The sequence below is a fragment of the Notamacropus eugenii genome, chromosome 5 (genome assembly GCF_028372415.1).
Source record: "Notamacropus eugenii isolate mMacEug1 chromosome 5, mMacEug1.pri_v2, whole genome shotgun sequence".
NCBI lineage: Eukaryota > Metazoa > Chordata > Mammalia > Diprotodontia > Macropodidae > Notamacropus > Notamacropus eugenii.
The window spans coordinates 281,028,717-281,047,263 of record NC_092876.1 but is presented as its reverse complement, the minus strand read 5'-3'; the positions used below and the strand labels follow the sequence as shown (position 1 = coordinate 281,047,263).

General features: G+C 41.8%; 1 protein-coding gene across 3 annotated transcripts in view; it reads right to left on the bottom strand.

Annotated features, from left to right (window-relative positions):
• Positions 1–3,144: 3,144 nt before the first annotated feature.
• The window catches only part of FXYD6 (FXYD domain containing ion transport regulator 6), a 38,383-nt gene continuing 22,980 nt past the window's right edge, over positions 3,145–18,547 (bottom strand). For all 3 annotated transcript variants that reach the window (XM_072613108.1, XM_072613109.1, XM_072613110.1), the window contains 7 exons: positions 12,010–12,075; positions 11,067–11,105; positions 10,830–10,904; positions 7,985–8,021; positions 6,265–6,314; positions 5,753–5,805; positions 3,145–5,207 (listed from right to left, as the gene is read on the bottom strand). In XM_072613108.1, coding sequence (XP_072469209.1) covers positions 5,777–5,805; positions 6,265–6,314; positions 7,985–8,021; positions 10,830–10,904; positions 11,067–11,105; positions 12,010–12,067 — 288 coding nt within the window. In that variant the 5' untranslated portion in view covers positions 12,068–12,075 and the 3' untranslated portion in view covers positions 3,145–5,207; positions 5,753–5,776. The remainder of the gene's footprint in view (positions 5,208–5,752; positions 5,806–6,264; positions 6,315–7,984; positions 8,022–10,829; positions 10,905–11,066; positions 11,106–12,009; positions 12,076–18,547) is intronic.

The window sequence follows — 18,547 nt, the reverse complement described above, 5'->3', positions numbered from 1 at the left end:
ATAGCATAATATATTATATAACATGATATAACAAAATATTCTTTGCAGAAATAAAGATAGAATTAAATAATTGGAGAAACATTAATTGTTTATGAGTAATTCAAGCCAATATAGTAAAAATAGCAATACTAACTAAAATAATTTCCATGTTTAGAGCTATACCAATTGATCTCCCAAAGGAATAATTTGTAAAGCTAGAAAAAGAATAATGAAACTGATATGGAGGAACAAAAGATTGAGAATTTCAAAGGCAATGTTTGTGTGTGTGTGTGAAGGAAGGAGTACCACAAAGCAGTAGTCCCTAAAACAATGTGGTACAGACTAAAAAAGAAAGAGGTCAATGAGTGAAACAAGATTAGCTATGCAATATAACACAAAAAAATAAGCACATTAACATTGATCAATAAACCTTCAAAGACTATAGTTACTGGAGGAAAGACTAATTGTTTTTTCAAAATTTTCTGGAAAAATTGGACAGTGACCTTGGAGAAATTAAGTTTAGACCAACATCTCACACCATACATCAAAATAAACTCCCCATGGATTCACGACCCAGAAATAAAAGACCTCATCACAAACAAATCAGAGGAGCAAAAAAAGAAGTTACTTTTGCATCTATGGAGAAGGGGGAAGCTTCATGACTAAACAAATAATAAAGAAGATAATAAGAGATAAAATGGACAATTTTGACTACAAAATTTTTTAAAGTTTTTGCAAAGTTTTACTACATATATGATGTAGTAAAAATTAGAAAAGAAACAGGTAACTGGGAAAAATCTTTGCAACAAATTTCTCTGACAAAGTCTTGTTTCAAAGTTATATAAGAAGCCACATCAAATTTATAAGACTAAGAACCATTCTCCATTAGATGTGTCTAAAGGATATGCACAAGCAGTTTTCAAAGGAAGAAATCCAAGTTACCTACAACCCTATTTTTAACAATGCTCTAAATCATTAATAACTAAAGAGATGCAAATCAAAGTTTGAGATTTCACATCAGACTATCAAAAATTACAAATGTTGGAGGGAGTGATGGAAAAAAATGGCACATAGTGCACCTTTGGTGGAACTTTGAATGATTTAACCATTTTGGAAAGCAATTCAAAAATTATGATCAGAAAATTTAGCAAACTTTGTATAACCTCTGAACCAGCTATACCAGTGTTAGGCTAACCCCATTCCACCTTCTGTAAAAGCAAAACCCATGACACATCATCCAGGATGACCTGCTATCACAGGTTCTTAGATCTGCTTCTCTAAAAGGAAAGGCAACGTTTGAGGGGTCAACAATCACTTTAATCCAGCACATATATCATTCACTTAATACAGGGGGAAAAGTCAGCACCCTAAACTTCAAAGAAAAAACAGAGAAATAAAGATCAACAGACATGGCTTCTAGCTGTCTGACAGATCAATGGACAGATCCAACTGTCTGACCACACATACATAGTTACCAGACAGAGAAGCAACAACATCCGAGTTTTCAAAGTTGGGAGGTGATGCAGGTGCTCCTTAGTGGCTTCCCAGAGTCTCTCATCTGGCACACAAACCTTCTTCCAAAAATAAGCCCCAAACTAAACCTCACCTCAGAGTCTTTATAAACTTTTCAGAGCCGGAGGACATCACAACCCGTGAGAACCAGTACCTTAGAAATTAACAAAAAGGTGTGGGCCTCCCCTAATCAAGCTTTCCTTAATGGGCAGGCCCATTAATGGGTAGGGAACATGTTTAACTCTCTGATTAGCATTACACCCTCCAAAGAAATAAAAGAAATAGGAAAAGGGCCTATTTGTTAAAAAAAATAGTCATAGTTAGTAACTCTTTTCACAATAGCCCCAAAATGAAAGCTAAGGTGCTGTTCTCCCATTGGGAAATAACCAAAAATGTTATGGTTTATGAATTTAATGGAATATTATTGTGCCATATGAAATGGACAGTTTCAGAGGAAACTGGGAAAACCTCTCGGAACCAATGCAGAGAAAAGTAAGCAGAAGTAGAATTTATATCATGAAAATATTATAGCAAAAAAATAACTTTGAAAGACTGTAGAACTCTGAACAGCAAAACAATAAATCACAAATCCAAAATTGAAGATGAAACATGCCACTCACCTCCCGGAGGAGAGATGAAGAACTTAAAATGCAGGAAGAAACACATATTCAGACATGGACAATTTGGGGACTTGTTTGGCAGGACTATGCCATCTATATTTTGAGAGCTTTATTTTAGGGGTTTGTTTTTGTCATTTGCCTAATGGGAAGGAGGTAGTGGGAGAAATAGATTCATTTTAAAAACAAAAGAAGAGAAAAACATTACTCACTTTATATGGTAGTTTCTACAAATTGCAACTTTTTAAAAAATTGAAATAACTCAGATAATTGTTTAAAACTTTTAACAATGAAATTTCCATCACTGTTAATTTTTTAAAAGTGAAATAATAGCCCTTTTTGATGGGCAAATATATAATTGATTTGAAGAAAAAGAAATCCTGGATCAGCTGAAACTATACAATAGAAAGTTTAAATATCAAGGCAAAAATTCTAAATTCAGAAAATATGATGCACTATTTTTATCACTGGAATTCATGATAACTGTTATTGATGAAGAGAAGGTTTATATCTCTCCTCATCCACCAGAGTACTTTGATTAAACACATTTTGCGCCACCCACCACTATTGTCTAGCTCACGTATCTATTTCTTCTCCAAAAGAACATTCTGAGAGCTTTTGTTAAATACCTTGATGAAACACAAATATACTATGGCTATACCATTTCCCCGGCATACTAGTTGAATAACTATGTCTAAAAGAAAATGAGATTCTTCTAGCTAAATGAATGCATACTGGCTTTTAGCAACCAATGTTTCTCTTTCAAAATGGTCATAACCCATCCTCTTAATAGTACATTCTAAAATTTTGTTGGGAATTGGAAGGCATGTTCATCAGTTCATAGTCCAAAGAATCTTCTTATCCTTTTTGAAGCATTTGCCCAATTCCAGGTCCATACCACACCTCTCTTGATAGTAGCTCAGCAATCACCTTCATTATGTTCTTTTCTAGGCAAAGACTTATTGGCACTTTAAGCAAAATATTTCCCAATACATGCCTATCCTCTTCTACAAAATAAAATAAAAAGATCAAGAGCTTCTAGGATAGAAATGATATTTTATTCTTTTTTTTCTTCAGGAGAATCTAGATCACAATACAGAATACGACAGTCTCATCACAGCAGTATGGTTTGTTTAATTTCCACAAGAACACAAGGATGATGGGGAGGCAGATTGTGGCTTTTTTTTCCATTCACATCACAATACTCAAGGTCTCACCATTTATGACACATATCTGGGCAATAAGGACTTGATTTTTGAGAGGACAAAAACAGCCACCTCATGCAATCTCCACCTAAGCTACCACCACCACTACCATCTGAATACAGGAGGCAGTGTGCACAGCAAACATAGAAGGGTTGATGCTGAGAAAAAGGCATAGGCAGATGCCTTGATTAAAGTCAGGGTGATTGGTAGGATAGATTCTCTCTCTCTTTCTCCCCCTTCCACCTTCCCTCCCACCCTCCCTCTCCCTCTCTCTTCTCTCTTTCCTTCTCTTTTCCATCTTCCTTGATCCACATGTTTTCCCTTTCTCCAGTGCTAGCTTTTTCTCTAGCACTGCTCACTCACAACTGAGAAGATGACCATGGGGGACATAGAGCATCGAAAGGCTGAGACCAAATGCCCCCATTAAACCACTATAGTCAATTTTTGCCGCAGCTCCTGTTTCATACCAAACAAGAGACAGAAGTTCTGAGTTCAGCTGAAACCAGGAGAAGGAAATTGAAGTCCCAAGAGCAAGATTTGGATTTGGTAAGAGTGTTAGGCTTCAGAGATGCTGGAGCTATTACTGAGATTCTGAAAATCCAGACAAGAGACTACCCATAGAATCTCAAAACCTTCACTTTCTTTTTGATTGGGTGGGTGCAGAGGTTCAAGGAGGAAAAACAGGGGATTTGTCTAAATGTCTCTGTGACACTCCAGCTTTTCCCATCTTGGGGCATGGCAAATACAATAAAATGATAGAAGTTGTTAGCAAGGAAAAAAGCTGAGATAAAGGCCAGACCCATGATGGAATCGAGGCAAGTAGATTTTGATTCAAAATATATAGGAAAGTTTTCTAACAGTTAAAACAATGCAACAATAGCACTGCCTGCCTTGAACAGTTGCCAGCTTCCCATCTGTCAAGGTGCTCATGCAGGGGTTAATCAGGGGTGGGAAACTTGAGGCCATCTGTGGCCCTCTAGGTCTTCAAGTGTGGCCTTTTGACTGAATCCAAACTTCACAGAATAAATTCTTTTATTAAGGGGATTTGTTCTGTGAAGTTTGGATTCAGTTAAAGGGCTGCACTTGAGGATCTAGAAGGCTACATGTGGCCTCGAGGGCACAGGTTAGATGATGTATCTTATGTCAGGGCTGTTGAAAGGGAAATCATTGTACTAGTTAAGGGATTGGCTAGATGACATCTCAATGTCTATGATTCTGAGAAAGGGGAAAGTGGGACCCTTCTTCCCCAGATGCAAGAGCTACAGCTCTGAGTTGCCTTGGGCTTGGACCCAGAGCTTAGGCATCCTCAGACTGGGCTGAAGGGCAGAATACGCAGCTGTTACAGGTGAGGAAGAAACATGAGAGGTGAAAGGCCACAAAGTGAGAGCACTGCATATATCACCTACCCTGCCATCCTCTGGGAGATTTAAAATAATCAGAAATTTGCCCCCTGCCCTTCTTTATCCATACAAAGCAACAGAAAAAAATTGCTTGTTCCCTTGGGAAATAGCAGCCTTCTCAGAGTAGGAAGGAAAGAGTGCAGATAGGAAGGGGAGACCATGGTGAAGGATGGATGACCAGCTCCTGACCCTGGGGAAAGTTAGTCCAGGTTTTACTAGGGACAAATATCATCCACAAACATCGAGCCACAAAGACTGTGTTGATCAACCACACACATACACGTCACACAAGTGAGACAGGACAGTAGGCTAACAGGGGCACAAGCATTAGTTTGTCTGGTGAAGTCACGGACCAGTTCTGGAGGAAATTGACGGAAATGGACTCATGACTTCTTGGCTTCTCCTGGGAAAGTTTTTGTTGCTGTGGTTTCCAGGTTTTCAAGCATCAGTGTTAGCATCTAGGGGGTTACGCAGTGGTCGTTAGGGATTGGTGGCTGTGGAAAGAGAGGAGAAAAATACTTCTTTTGACTTTATAAGATAATAATAATAATAATAGGGTATATATTAAAAGGAACTAGGCGGCACAATGGATAGAGTGCCAAGGGGAGTCAGGAAGTCAGGAAGACTCATTTTTGTGAGTTCAAATCTCACCTCAGACACTTACTAGCTATGTGACCCTGGGCAAGTCACTTAACCCTGTTTGCCTCAGTGTCCTCATCTGGACACTGAGCTGGAGAAGGAAAAGGCAAACCACTCTAGTATCTTTGCCATGAAAACCCCAGGTGAGGACACAAAGAGTTCAACACAACTGAGAAACGACTGAACAACAACAGCATATATTATTGCTATCTAAGGTTTGCAAAGCCCTTCATATTTTTTTATCTGATCTGAGCCTCATGATTACCCTGAGCATTCTGCGCTAGTTGGGTGCAGTTGTACAGTGCAGTTGACTGTTTTCAAGACAGTCTGATCTGTGCATATATGATGACTGACCTCAAAGCCATCACAGGCTGGAATGGGAGGGAGGGAGGGGGCTCACCTTCTTGTCTGATGTCTGTACACCTCAGTTCTCCACTTTCTGTGGTTCTGTGGCTGAAAAGAAAAGCAGCATAAAGCATAACACGGAATGGTGTGACCAGCAGGGAGCACTGCCAGGCTGTGCCAATGTCTGACTAAAGGAGACCTGTTTTTGCTTTGAATGGCAGGGAGGAGGACAAGAGAGAGAAAAATTGACTTGAGGCCTTGGAGGTGCTGCTGGTGGCCTGGCATTGTGGGGATATACCCAGCCAGCTCTGGGGAGGGCCTCCCAATCCCACCCCTCTACACCCATACTCACACACCTACACCTACCCACACACCCACACCCCCACCCCCACCCCCCCCCACCCCCCCCCCCCCCCCCCCCCCCCCACACACACACCTCCCAGTGACTTGCTATATACAAACTCTCAGGGTTTTTGTTTAGTTTTCACCATGTTTGTCACTCTTTTTTCTATCCACCCCCCACGTCACCCCCACTGTCAATGTAACCAGATAGCTATGAAAAGTTACCATTTGAAGTGATCAGGTTCTCCACCTGGGCTTCCTCATCTCCAGGAGCTCTGAAAAAGAAGACACAACCTTGGTGTGTTGCCCCAAGATAGGCTCTCAGAGCATCCCTTCCTTAAGCTACAGATCCTCCGATAAAGGCACCTAAGAGCAGAGCATGCTGGTCATCTAGGGGCACTGAACAAGTCCCTCCCTGGAGGGAAAGTGAGTAGCGGGTAGAACCTGTCTAAACAGACACAGACACTTTTCAAATACACAGCAAAGACCATAGGACATATCTTGTCAAACATTTTCAAAGTCAATCTGTCAACTAGCATTTATTAACTACTTACAACATGTAAGACACTTTTGGGGGTACTGGGGTCACAAGACAACAACAAACAGTCCTTGTCCTTGTTAGGCACTCTCTTTTATTGCTACTTTCTATGAAAAGATAAAAATGAATATTACCTCTAATTTCTCCTGTACTGATTTCTAATGTATGGATTCCACGATGTAAATGATTTATGCTGTATTAATGTAAAAATAATTGGGTCTGCATCCACCTAGCCCCAGCTGGGGTCACGTAGAGCCAAAGCTTAAAGTTCGTTTAAAAGAAAGGTTGTTCTCTCTCATGCTCGTATCCCCTAGGACACATGGTTTGTTTAGCCCTTCAAAATCACCATCCCCAAAAGATAAGCTGTCTGTCCTTTACCAGTTTTGTATCGATAAGGGATTTTTTAATCTCTTCCAAGGAGACAGTAAATCTATTGGTTGTGATCCCCTAGCAAAAACCACAAGACACAGATGGGTCCCGTAAAGCAAAGAACATTTCTCAATAGTTAGAGAGGAGAGTGATTAGCCTTACCTGACTGCCAAGCCACTTTTCTCAATGAACAATCCTAATAAGGTTCTCACCCCAACCCTACAAACCTATCACCTTTTCTCCACTCCTAATAAGACCCTTTCTTTGTTGTGTGTTAATAAAGAAGGTCTCCTCCTTCTCAGGGGGTTGCTGGCTTTGCTGAAGTTGACAGAGTGATCTCATTGTTCACAATTATACCCAGCACTGATAAAAAGCTGATCTAACTCAGAGTCTCTCGTAATTATATTTACTCAGCACACTTCTAAGGGAATTTCTTAGCTTGTACAACCTGCCTTTCCCAACTAGTCCTATCCTCTCTAGACACATCCATTTCCTCATAGATGCTCAACAATTTCCCTGCTGCTAGATGCATGGGAAAGTATATTGCAGGCTTATATAAACAGGATTTGACAAACCCAAGGACCCTTGGGTCCTTCTTGGCTGATCTGAAAATCTAGTCTGTCCAGGGAAGGGCAGAGAGGAACGTAGCTCTTTGAAATGGTCTCCCAGGCTCCTTCCAACTCAAGGAGGCTAAGGTCCCTGAACTTTGGTGGCATTCCTCTAAGAAAGAGCCCTAAGCCAAGGAGAAGGGAGACTGGCAAGAATGGAGGTAGAGCGAATCTTTAAAACTCATTCCACTCTCCAGCCTATAAGTTGCACTGTCCTGTGTCCTCCAGCTTCAAGACAGCAGCAAATCTTGCTACTTCCCATAGGCAGAAGTTCTTTCCTCTCCCCATCTTCACTGCAGGTACTTCAGCCTACTACCGTTTCCCTGTCTCTGACTTGGAAAGGTAGAACTTGACAGCTTTGGGATCAATCCGAATACATCAGGCTTCCTCACAATCATTTCAGGTTTCACCATCCCAGTGCATGCATTACCTGGGCTTCTGATTGAAGCTGCACTTGCATCTCCGACCTGAGAGGAAAACAACAAAACATCTAGAGTTATCCAGAGCCTCCGACTTCAGATGTACCCTTCTGGTGACCTGACATTGTGGAGATACACCTACCCATGAGGCCACAAGTGGATTATTGTGCTTGGTCATGGGTACAACATTTAAGAAAAGAGTGCGTCCATGGGGGGTGAGAGGGCATCCAGGACCGTGAGGGAACTTAAAGTCATATAACATGAGAATAAATGGAAGGAACTGGGATTTTTAGCTTTGAGGAGAATTAAGGGAGATATTTATATAAGACTTTAGGGTTTGCAATGCATTTTACATATATTAGCACACGAAAAGATAACTGAGAGTACAAGGTAAGACAACGTGAGAGCCAAGGAGTAATTGCAAAAAATCTCTGAATCCATAAATAACTGACCTCTGATTCAGAAAGACCTAGCTTTGGGTTCTGCCTTTGACCCTACTCTACAGTGGTCACCAGTGGCCCAGGCAACTCCACAGAGAGTTACAGTCACAGGAAAGGTGCTGATCTGCATTGACAATGCGTATCCCCACTGGGCATTCCCTATCCCAATGAACTCATGGTCTATTCCAAAAGCAGGTTAGGAACTGGACCTGTGATTTCATTAGTATAGAAACTCCTAGTTGAAGAAATGCTTTCTCTGCAATTTATAATGCTAGAATTGCTGAGAGCACTAAGAGACTAATTGCCTTGTCCAAGGTCACACAGCCAATAGGTATCAAAGGTTATACTTGAACCCCTATTTTTCTTGACTGTCTATCCATTCTGGCAATGTCAAACTCAAATAAAAACAAAGGTCACTAAACCATACATAAGGATCTCTGCTGGCCACATATTGACTTAGAAAACCACATATTAATATTATCTATGTTCTACTCTATTTTTAGTTATTTTGTTAAATATTTCCCAATAACATTTTAATCCAGTTCAGGCCACCCTCCAGAAAGTTACAGGACTATCTGCTTGAGACCTTTGTTCTATGGCACTGATTCTCTAGCTTTTTGGTTTCAGGACTCCTTTATACTCTTAAAAATTATTAAAGGCACCAAAAGCTTTTATTTATTTGGATTACATCTATCCATATTTATAGTATTGGACACTAAATCTGTTACATTTTAAAATATTTATTAATGTAAGATAATAATAAATGCATTACATGTTAACGTAAATGACATATTTTATAAAAATAATTACACTTATATAGCTACATATAAAAATAACTACACTTTCCAAAACAAAAAATCTCAAGTGGCATTGTTTTGCGTAGTTTTGCAAATCTCTAATGTCTGCCTTCCTAGAAGATAGCTGGATTTTCATGTTTGTTCCTACAGTCAATCTGTCACCATCTGTTATTTGGGTTGAGGCAAATGAAGAAAATCTGGTCTCACACAGGTATGTAGTTGGAAAAGAGAGGAGAATTTTGTTGTTCAGTCATTTCAGTTATGCCTGACTCTTCATGACCCCTTTCAGGGTTTTCTTGACAAAGTTGCTAGAGTGGTTTGCCATTTCCTTCTCCAGCTCATTTTACAGATGAGGAAACTGAGACAAGGAGGGTTAAGTGACTTGCCCAAGGTCACACAGCTTATAAGTGTCTGAGGCCAGATTTGAACTCAGGAAGAGGAGTCTTTCTGACAGAAGGCTTGGCACTCTATCCACTGTACCACCTGGCTGCCCATGTCACATATATGAGTATCCTGTTTTTTTAAATGTGTCTAGATGCTGCTGGGATTAATGCAATCCAGATTCACTTTAAGAGTTACTGAACTCAGAGCAGCATTTTGTTTTCTCAGTTACTGGATGCTAATAAGCAATTGTTTTCATGAGACTTTTTAATGTTAAATAGGCTTCCCCATACTCCAAGAGTTTGGGGACCACTGATCTAGATCATTAAAACTAGAGGAGCTCAGAAAAAGGGGGAAAACCTGTGGGTTCCCATGATCAGGGAAGGCTTCACAAGACTGAGACAAATCTGAACTGGGTCTTGAGGGACGAGTAGGATTTCAACAAATGTAGAGACAAATTAGACATTCTCAACTATAGGAGAAGGCAGATTTGAATTGGTGGGGAGAATAATAGTGATAACAATAAAATAGCAATTAAAAAAGGCAGCCAGGTGGTCCAGTGCATAGAATACTGGATTTGGTGTCAGAAAGGGCGGAGTTCAAATTCTGCCCTAAACATTTACTAACTGTTCAATCCTAGGTGAAATATTTTGCTTTTCTCAGCCTCAGTTTATAAAATGGAGATTAAAATAATAGCACTTGCCTCATAGTGTTACTGTGAAGATGAAATGAGATAGCATGTATAAAGTGCTTTCCAAACTTTAAAGGGGTATATGAATGCTAGTTACTCTAATAATAGCAGAAATATATATGCATTTTAAGCCCTGCAAAGTACTTTACAAACATTATTTTACTTGATCAAGCTAGCAAGGTGAAGTATGTCCTTTGGCCTTATTATTCCTATTTTACAGATAAGAATATTGAGGCTCAGAGAAGTTAGTGATTTGCCTGTGGTCACAGAGCTAGTAAGTGTTATAGGAAGGAACCTCAGCCTTTCTTGACCCTAAGTCCAACACTCTCTCCAGAATAACACACAGCTTCTCTAAGAGGGATCTGACATAGGGTTGTCAGTTCTTGGAAAAGGGGTCTTTGCCTTAGAATCCTCTTTCTTAGAGGACAACATCATTCCCTTAGATCAGACACTACCAACCCATCCTGGTTAGGAAACAGCTGAGCCTTGAGTTTTAAAAGGGCACCCATTACAGGTCTTGTTTTCTCTGTTTTCCTTTATCACTTACTCAGGATAAGGAGAATCCCAACTGAAAACAGGACCACAGCAAACACCAAGCCTCCAATCCTCAGACTCTGGTAATCTGCAGAGGGAGCATCCAGGTAGGAATGAAAAGGAAGGGTGAGACACAGACAGGCATTTCCCAACCCCTTTTCACGCAACTCACCAATACCCCCAAAAAAACCTTCCCCTGAGCCCTGCCCCTTATAGCCCCTTACCACCCCAAAGGGACACCAGGGCTCACCATAGTGAAAAGGGTCTTGTTCTTTCTTCTGTTCAGCAGCTGGAAACATAAGACAAGCAAGGCCATGAGGAGGGGAGAATAACCATTTATAGAACATTTATGGTTACACAGCATTTTCACAGGCATTATCTCACATGATCTCCATGCCAAGCCTGTGCTGTAAACAGGAAGAGATATTTCTATTCCATAATCACAGAACAAGAGGTTTGGAAGAGATCTCAGGGTTATCATCTAGTCCAGGGGTTCTTAACCTATTTTCTGTCATGGATCCTTTCCTTTCTTCCTTCCCTCCCTCCTTCTTTCCTTCCTTTTTCTTTTCCTTTCCTGTCTCATTCCTTCTCTCTCTCCCTTCCTTTTCCTCCCTCTTCCTTTATTCCTCTCTCTTTTGTTCCTTTTCTTATTCTTTCCCCTTCTCCCCCACTCCTTTCATTGTCCTTTCTCTCCCTTCTTTCTTTCCTATCTTCTTCACAGAATAATAGTTTAAAATGTATAAAAAAACCAGTGATAGTGAAATATAGTTGTCCAAATATTTAAAAAATCAAGAAGCCCTGACCTAGTACAACCCATACCTGACCAGGAATCCCCTTCACAACATCTGGGCCAAACTCATGCAGAGTCTACTTGATTTCCAGTGAGAGAGAATCTCCCACTACCTCTCTAGGGTTCTCTGATTCTTAGGAAGTGTTTCCTTACATCAAATTTGCCTCTTCATAACTCTGCATGTTGAGTTATCAAAAGCAAAACTCAGAGTCAGAGATCTTACCAAGATCTGGCCACAGCAACTGACCAGTGCTGAGCCTCACCACAGAAGCTGAACCCCATTCCCAGCCCTTGCTCAGGGTGGAGTAACCCCAGGTTACTCATGATAACATTTAGCTTTGCAGGTAACTTCGGGGCACACATGGGTGCCTCCTCCACCCATGTCCCAGAGGAGTTCACTTACCACTGGCTAGGACCAGGGGAACTGACAGGCTGCATAGAAAGGTCAGCACCATCTCCATGGTGGTATCTGGAGAAAAAGTAAAGAAAAGAAGTGACTCCAGACTAAAGATTCCCCACGCTGATCATCAACGGAGCTGGAAGAAAAATAAGGTCCTGCCTTCAAGGAGTTTACAGTTGGAGTGATAGAACATTTACATATGAGAGAAAAAAAAAATAGATTATATAAAGCAGCTGGGATGGAGTGGCAAGAGATCTGGGCCTGGAGTCAAGGCACCTGGATTTAAATTCAAGTTCTGCTACTGACCTGTACCATGATCACAGACTTTCACCTTTCTTGGTTCTCAGTTCCCTCAAAGTGCTGAGGTGAACCTGCTATCACTGTTATCCCAAGCATTAGATAAGTCCTACAGACCATAAGTGCTAAGGAAGCTCAGAGGAGAGAGAGAGATCATAGGAGACTGGGGGATTCAGGGAAGACTTCATGGAGGAGGTGGGCTTTGAGCTGAGCAGGATCCAGATGGAAAGAGATAATGGAAAACAGGAGAGAGGTTCTGGGGAAGAGGGAAGAGTATGACTAAAAGCAGGTAGGGAGGAATGGTTGATCAATCAGTCAATAAACAGTACTAATACCTTACTATGTTCCATGCATTGTGCTAAGCACTGGGATACAAAGAAAGGGATACACAGCTCCTACCCTCAAGGTACTCACGTTCTAATGAGTAAGGCAACATGCGTACAGCTACATACAAACAAGTTACAGACAGCATAAAGAAGAAATAATCCCCAGAGAGAAGACCCTAGAGTGAAAAGAGATTGGGAAAGGCTTCCTTTAGAAGAAGGGATTGTGACTGGGACTGGAAGGAAGCCAAGGGAGCCAGGAGGCAGAGATAAGGAAGGAGAACATTCCAGACATGGGAGACAATGAAAACGCCAAGTCAGGAGATGGGGTATCTAGTTCCAGGACCAACAAGGAGGTCGGTGACCCAGAAGGATAAGACATATTGGAGGGAACCTTGGGTGGCTCAGCCTCGATCGCAGGAGAGATCTAGACATCTGATGAATCTTAGAAATCATATAAACCAAACCCCTCTCTTTACAGTTGAGGAAACTGAGGCAGTTTAAGTTCCACTAGGCCAAAGTCAGAGGGAATAGAGCAGAGAGCAGGCACCAGGGGAACATGCCAAAGGAGACAGAGAAGCAATTTATCTTTGTAACCAGGGACTAGCCCAACACCCTCTATGTAGCAGGCACTTAATCAATAAGAATGACAATGAACATAATAATAGTTAACATTTCTGTAGTGCTTACTATGTGCCAGGCACTGTGGTAAGTGCTTCGCAATTATTATCTCATTTGATCCTCACAACAGCCCTGGGGTGTCAGTAATATTATTATTTCCATTTTACAGATGAGGAAACTGAGGTAAACAGAAGTTAAGTGACTTGCTCAGGGTCATACAGCTAGAGAAATCTGAGGTAGATTTGAACTCAGGTCCTCCTAACTCTAGACTCAGTGCTTTATCTACTGCAGCATCTTGCTGCCTCCTAAATGCTTGCCCAATATAGGACTTGCATTTTCTGATGACACTCATCCTTCTCATCCTTTACAATGGTATTACTCACATGGACCCACAAGTTTTGGGTTACCAGAATTCATTAAGCACATGTTGTTTACAAGGCCCGGTGCTGGGTGCTGAGGGGTGTATGCAGATAAATAAGATGCAATCTCTGCCCTCATAGAGACTACAACGTGGAAGACAGCTGTGCTCACCACCATATCACCAATGCAGTCATACACAAGCTCTGCCCACGGTAAGCTCAAATCTGGTAAAGGGGCATGCGGCATTTATATAAGAAACTATAATTTTAAAAACAGAGCATCATACACACATAGACAAGTTGATGCGTGCTATGTGAGGTCTATGGAGGAACGATCACTTCTGATGGGGGAGGGAGGTGAAAGCTTTGAGGAGGAACTGAAGGATGAACAGAATTTCAGCCTTGTCTCCATCCTTCATGTCTTACAAGAGAGTGACCTATGGAACAAACTCCTGATTGTGAGGGACGGAATCCCCAATAAAGATGCAAAATCTCCACACTTGGACATTTTCAAAACAGAGATCATCTGATGGAAATCTACTGGAAGAATATTTTTCTGAGATGATTCAAAATTCATATTATCTAAAAGTAGAAGAATGGCTCAGAAGAATTCCAAGGGAACCTCAACTAGGGAATCCTAGGTCATTCCACATATAACTATGGGGGTGGGGTGAGGTGGGGGTTTATGAAGAGGGGCTTAAGAGATAAAGGGGAGGGAAAGAAAAAGACACAAAATGAGCCTTTGGGGAAAACTGCCAAGGGTTGTGGAGGAAGGCTGGCAGTGGCCTGTGGACGTAAATGCTCTTCCTGTCTCAAAAGTCTGAGGAAAAGATTAAACCTGCTTTGGGGATGGTATCCAGCCTCCAGAAACATCTTGGTGTATCCATAGAAAACATTCATCCTCTAGTTCCTCAGAAAGCCACTAGGGGTCAGGATTGCACCAGGGATGCTTTGTACTCTAATACTAGAGAGGAATTTTGTAACTGCACTGTGACATTCTCAAGGCCAGCTCCTTCATTCAACGTAGCGAGTACTTACTGAACTGAGAGCATGTCCAGCACTGCGCTGGCGGCCATCAGAGTTAGAAAGAAGCATGAGACATGGTACCTGCTGTTACAGAACTCATGATCTAGCTGGGAAGCCATGGTTATAATAAGATAGAATTAATCACGTGTTTATTAGCATGAAAGAGTTCACTCTGAATGCCTTGGAGAAATTCTTAGGAGAGGGAGATCACTGGGGGCTTCATGGAGGAATGAAGGGCTGGACCATAAACAACTGGCAAGAACCATGACCCGATGGGATCACTACGATGCAACAAGAGTAAACACTTATCCTTGGCCTAAGTGTTGGTGACACAGAGATAAGAGGAAAAATAGATCCTACCCTCAAAGAGCTTACATTCTACTAAAGGAATACACCATGTATGTAGAGATGTCTATCTACCCACATTCATGTTATTATGCTTTCAGTTGGACCTACGTGAATTCTTTACCACCTTGATTTTTACTCAGATTTGACCCAGATCAGAAAAAGTAAGATAAGGATAATTGACCTGTTTTGCCAATTTCTCCTTATTTGATTAGGAAGCCAAGAAAAAGGACAGAATATTCATATGGTTTCCTAAAGGCAGACATTTTTGTGGTCTGGGAAACACTTTTTGCCCTATACACACACACACACACACACACACACACACACACACACACACACCCCTACACATACAGTAACTGTATTCACACATACATACACACACACACACACACACCTACACATACAGTAACTGTATTCACACATACACATACACACACACACACACACACACACACACACAAGCGGCCATTAAGGTGTATGTACCACCACCACAACCCCCTGCACACTAGCTTCTGGCCACACCCTGGCCTCAGCTCATCTCCAGGAGGAGCAATAGACCCTGGGGCCTTCCCAGCCTGGTGTCCCTGAACTTTGGGTCCAAACACAGAGTCTTCTACTGAAGTTGTCCCTCCCCACCCCCAGCTAGCAGGGAACTTAGCATAGTTTCTCTCAGATGATACAAAATACCTTTGTCTGCCTCTGCCTTCCAAGAAACTGAATCTTCCCCCCACACACACACAATTACCCTTCACACCTCATCCCTCCCCCATTTTGTCCCAAATTCCTTTCCTTAAGTGAAGAAACTGGGACTGGTAGGAATCCAGGGAGACAGAAGGGGCTGGGAGTGTCTCCTTTCAAATCTATGAAGGACAAAGCCACAGGATGTCCAGAAGAGACAGATCAAACACCTGGCCCCTACGCCCATCTTCTTCCCTTGCCAGGTCCAAGAACTTCCACATCTTCTAAGGACATTGATTCACCCAGACTCCAACATCAAGACACCAATGCTGGTTGGGGTTCAAGGCTCAGAGGAGCAACAAAGGGGATGAGGAAAGAACCTGGTTCCTAAGCAGGGAGCTGCTCCTCCATCTTCTTTGTAGACTTCTCAAATCCTCTTTTTCGATAAGGAAATCAATCACTATATTACTCTGGACAAATTATTCACCCTCAAAATGGTGCACAGTTTAGCAGAAGGAAGGAATAAATACTGAATGTGGAGTCTCAGCTCTACTACTCACCACTACCTGGGTGACCTTGGACCTCCCTTAGGGGAGGACTTGATTTTCTTTCTAAAATGTTGGAGATTTCTTAGGTCCCTTTTCCCTCTATAGTTCAAGGTTATCTCTGAGGTATTTCTTGATTTTCTTCCAAACTATGGTACAACCCCTTCCTTCCCCACTCCACCCTTCACACCAATTACTTTATTTTGGGGTTTGGCGGTTTTGGGACCCCTTTGATTTCCCTCCACCAATGCAAAACAACACATACTCTGGGTATAGTCTTACTCAAATGTCACCCAGGGCACTGAAAGGTGCAGTGTCTTGCCCAGGTCACACAGTCAGCATGCAACAGAATCAGGATACATGCTGCCATTTTGTACATACTTATCTGTGTACATGTTGTCTCCCCTGATAGAATGTAAGCAATTCCAGCAGGAGCTGTTTTATTTTTGTCTCTGTATCCTCAACATATGGCAGCTAGGTGGCACAGTGAATAGAGTGCTGACCCTGGAGTCAGCACTGAGTTCTGATCTGAGTTCAAATGTGACCTCAGACACTTACAAACTGTGTGACCCTGGGCAAGTCACTTAACCTGATATCCCTCAGTTTCCTCATCTGTAAAATGAGCTAGAGAAAGAAATGGCAAACCACTCCAGTATCTTTGCCAAGAAAACCCCAAATGGGGCCACAAAGAATTGGACATGACTCATCAACAAGGAATCCCAACACTTGCCACAGTGCCTGGCACATGAATGCATAATGAATTCTAATGCATAATGACTAAAATTCTGTGGCTTTGAGTGCTGAACAGGTATTCTAAGATAAATGATCCTAGAGGCATCCAATCCAACCTGCCCCCTAATCACAGAATTGCCTCTGTGGGGTCTCATACCAGTCCATCATCCACTGTCTGAATACTACAAGTGACAAGGAGCTCACTGTCCTCCCAAGACAGGTGGTAGTTGATTGGCTAACTCTCACTGTTGGGAAGTTCTTGTTCTGAGCTTAAAGGAGAATGAAAATCCTTTGACTTGGCTGGTGGTTCTTGATGTTTGGCCTACTTGAGAGTTCCTGGTATTGTGCATAGTAGAGATAGTGTTAGAGCAGACCACCTTCCAAGAAAGCTGAGAAAGCAGTCTGGCTTTAGTAGAATTCTGCAGAGCTCAGTTTCCCCTTAATAAGTAAAGTAGAAGTAAGGAGGAAAAGATTAAGATGAGTCAGAGAGAGGATCTTCTGAAAAAGAGAAGGCAGAGTAAGGCCAGGAGAAGGTCCTCCACAAGATAAGCAGGCGTTTCCCTAAGTAAATCCAAAAGAAGAGCTGATATAGATTTCCTAGAGTGTAAAGGTACAGGAATGACAAGCCATTGGACTCTTTGCCCAAGGGCCTAGAAGATGAGGAGGAGGAGGGATAGGAGAATGAGGATGATTACAACTACTGTTGTTTATAAAGCACTTCAAGGAATACAAATTAATTTTATCCTCACGGTAATCCTGTGCCATAATTTTCCCCATTTTACAGATGAGGAAACTGAGGCAGAGAGGTTTAGTAATTACACAGGGTCGCATAGCTATTAAGTGACTGAGGATCTGAACCCAAGTCTACTTCACTCTAAGTCCAGCATTCTATCCTTTGCACCATCTAGCTTCCTGGAATCATAGGGCCAATCATTCTAGCCTGTTACATCAGAAATAGCTAGGTTTAAAGTTGGAGAACTTGAGTTCAAATCCCATCTCTGCTCATTTACTCTCCATGTGATGTGGGTATGGAGAGAAAACTTGGCACAGTGGTTAAGAATGCTAGACTGGGAGTCAAGAAGACCTGAATTCAAATATGGTCTCATGACTGGACAAGTCACTTAACCCTGGTTGCCTCAGTTTCCTCATCTATAAAGTAATCTGGAGAAGAAATGGCAAGCCACTCCAGTATCTTTGCCAAGAAAACCCCAAATGAGGTTTCTCACAAAGAGTCTGAAACAACTGTACAACAATAAAAACAGAAAGAAAAGCTCAACCTGTTATATTTTTTTATAACGCACATTAACAAGCCATAATAGAATTCCTCAATGCAGTGGTGAAAATAATACGGCCCTCCCCTTACAGTGTCCAGTTACCAGACTGTGCCAAATCCTCATCCCTTCTTCCTCTTCTCCCCTCTCATAGCCTTCTTTTCCTATTCCCCCATATCTAGTACACTTGGCTTTCATCTTTTGGTCTTAGGCGCTCAGGACATCAACCTCACTCATGGAGTGGCCACAAATGCCAGAGAAGACAAGGACCCTGCCTTTGAGGCAGAACATACCCACTCACATATATAGGACCAGAATCTGGTCAAGTTCAGACCGGGCTA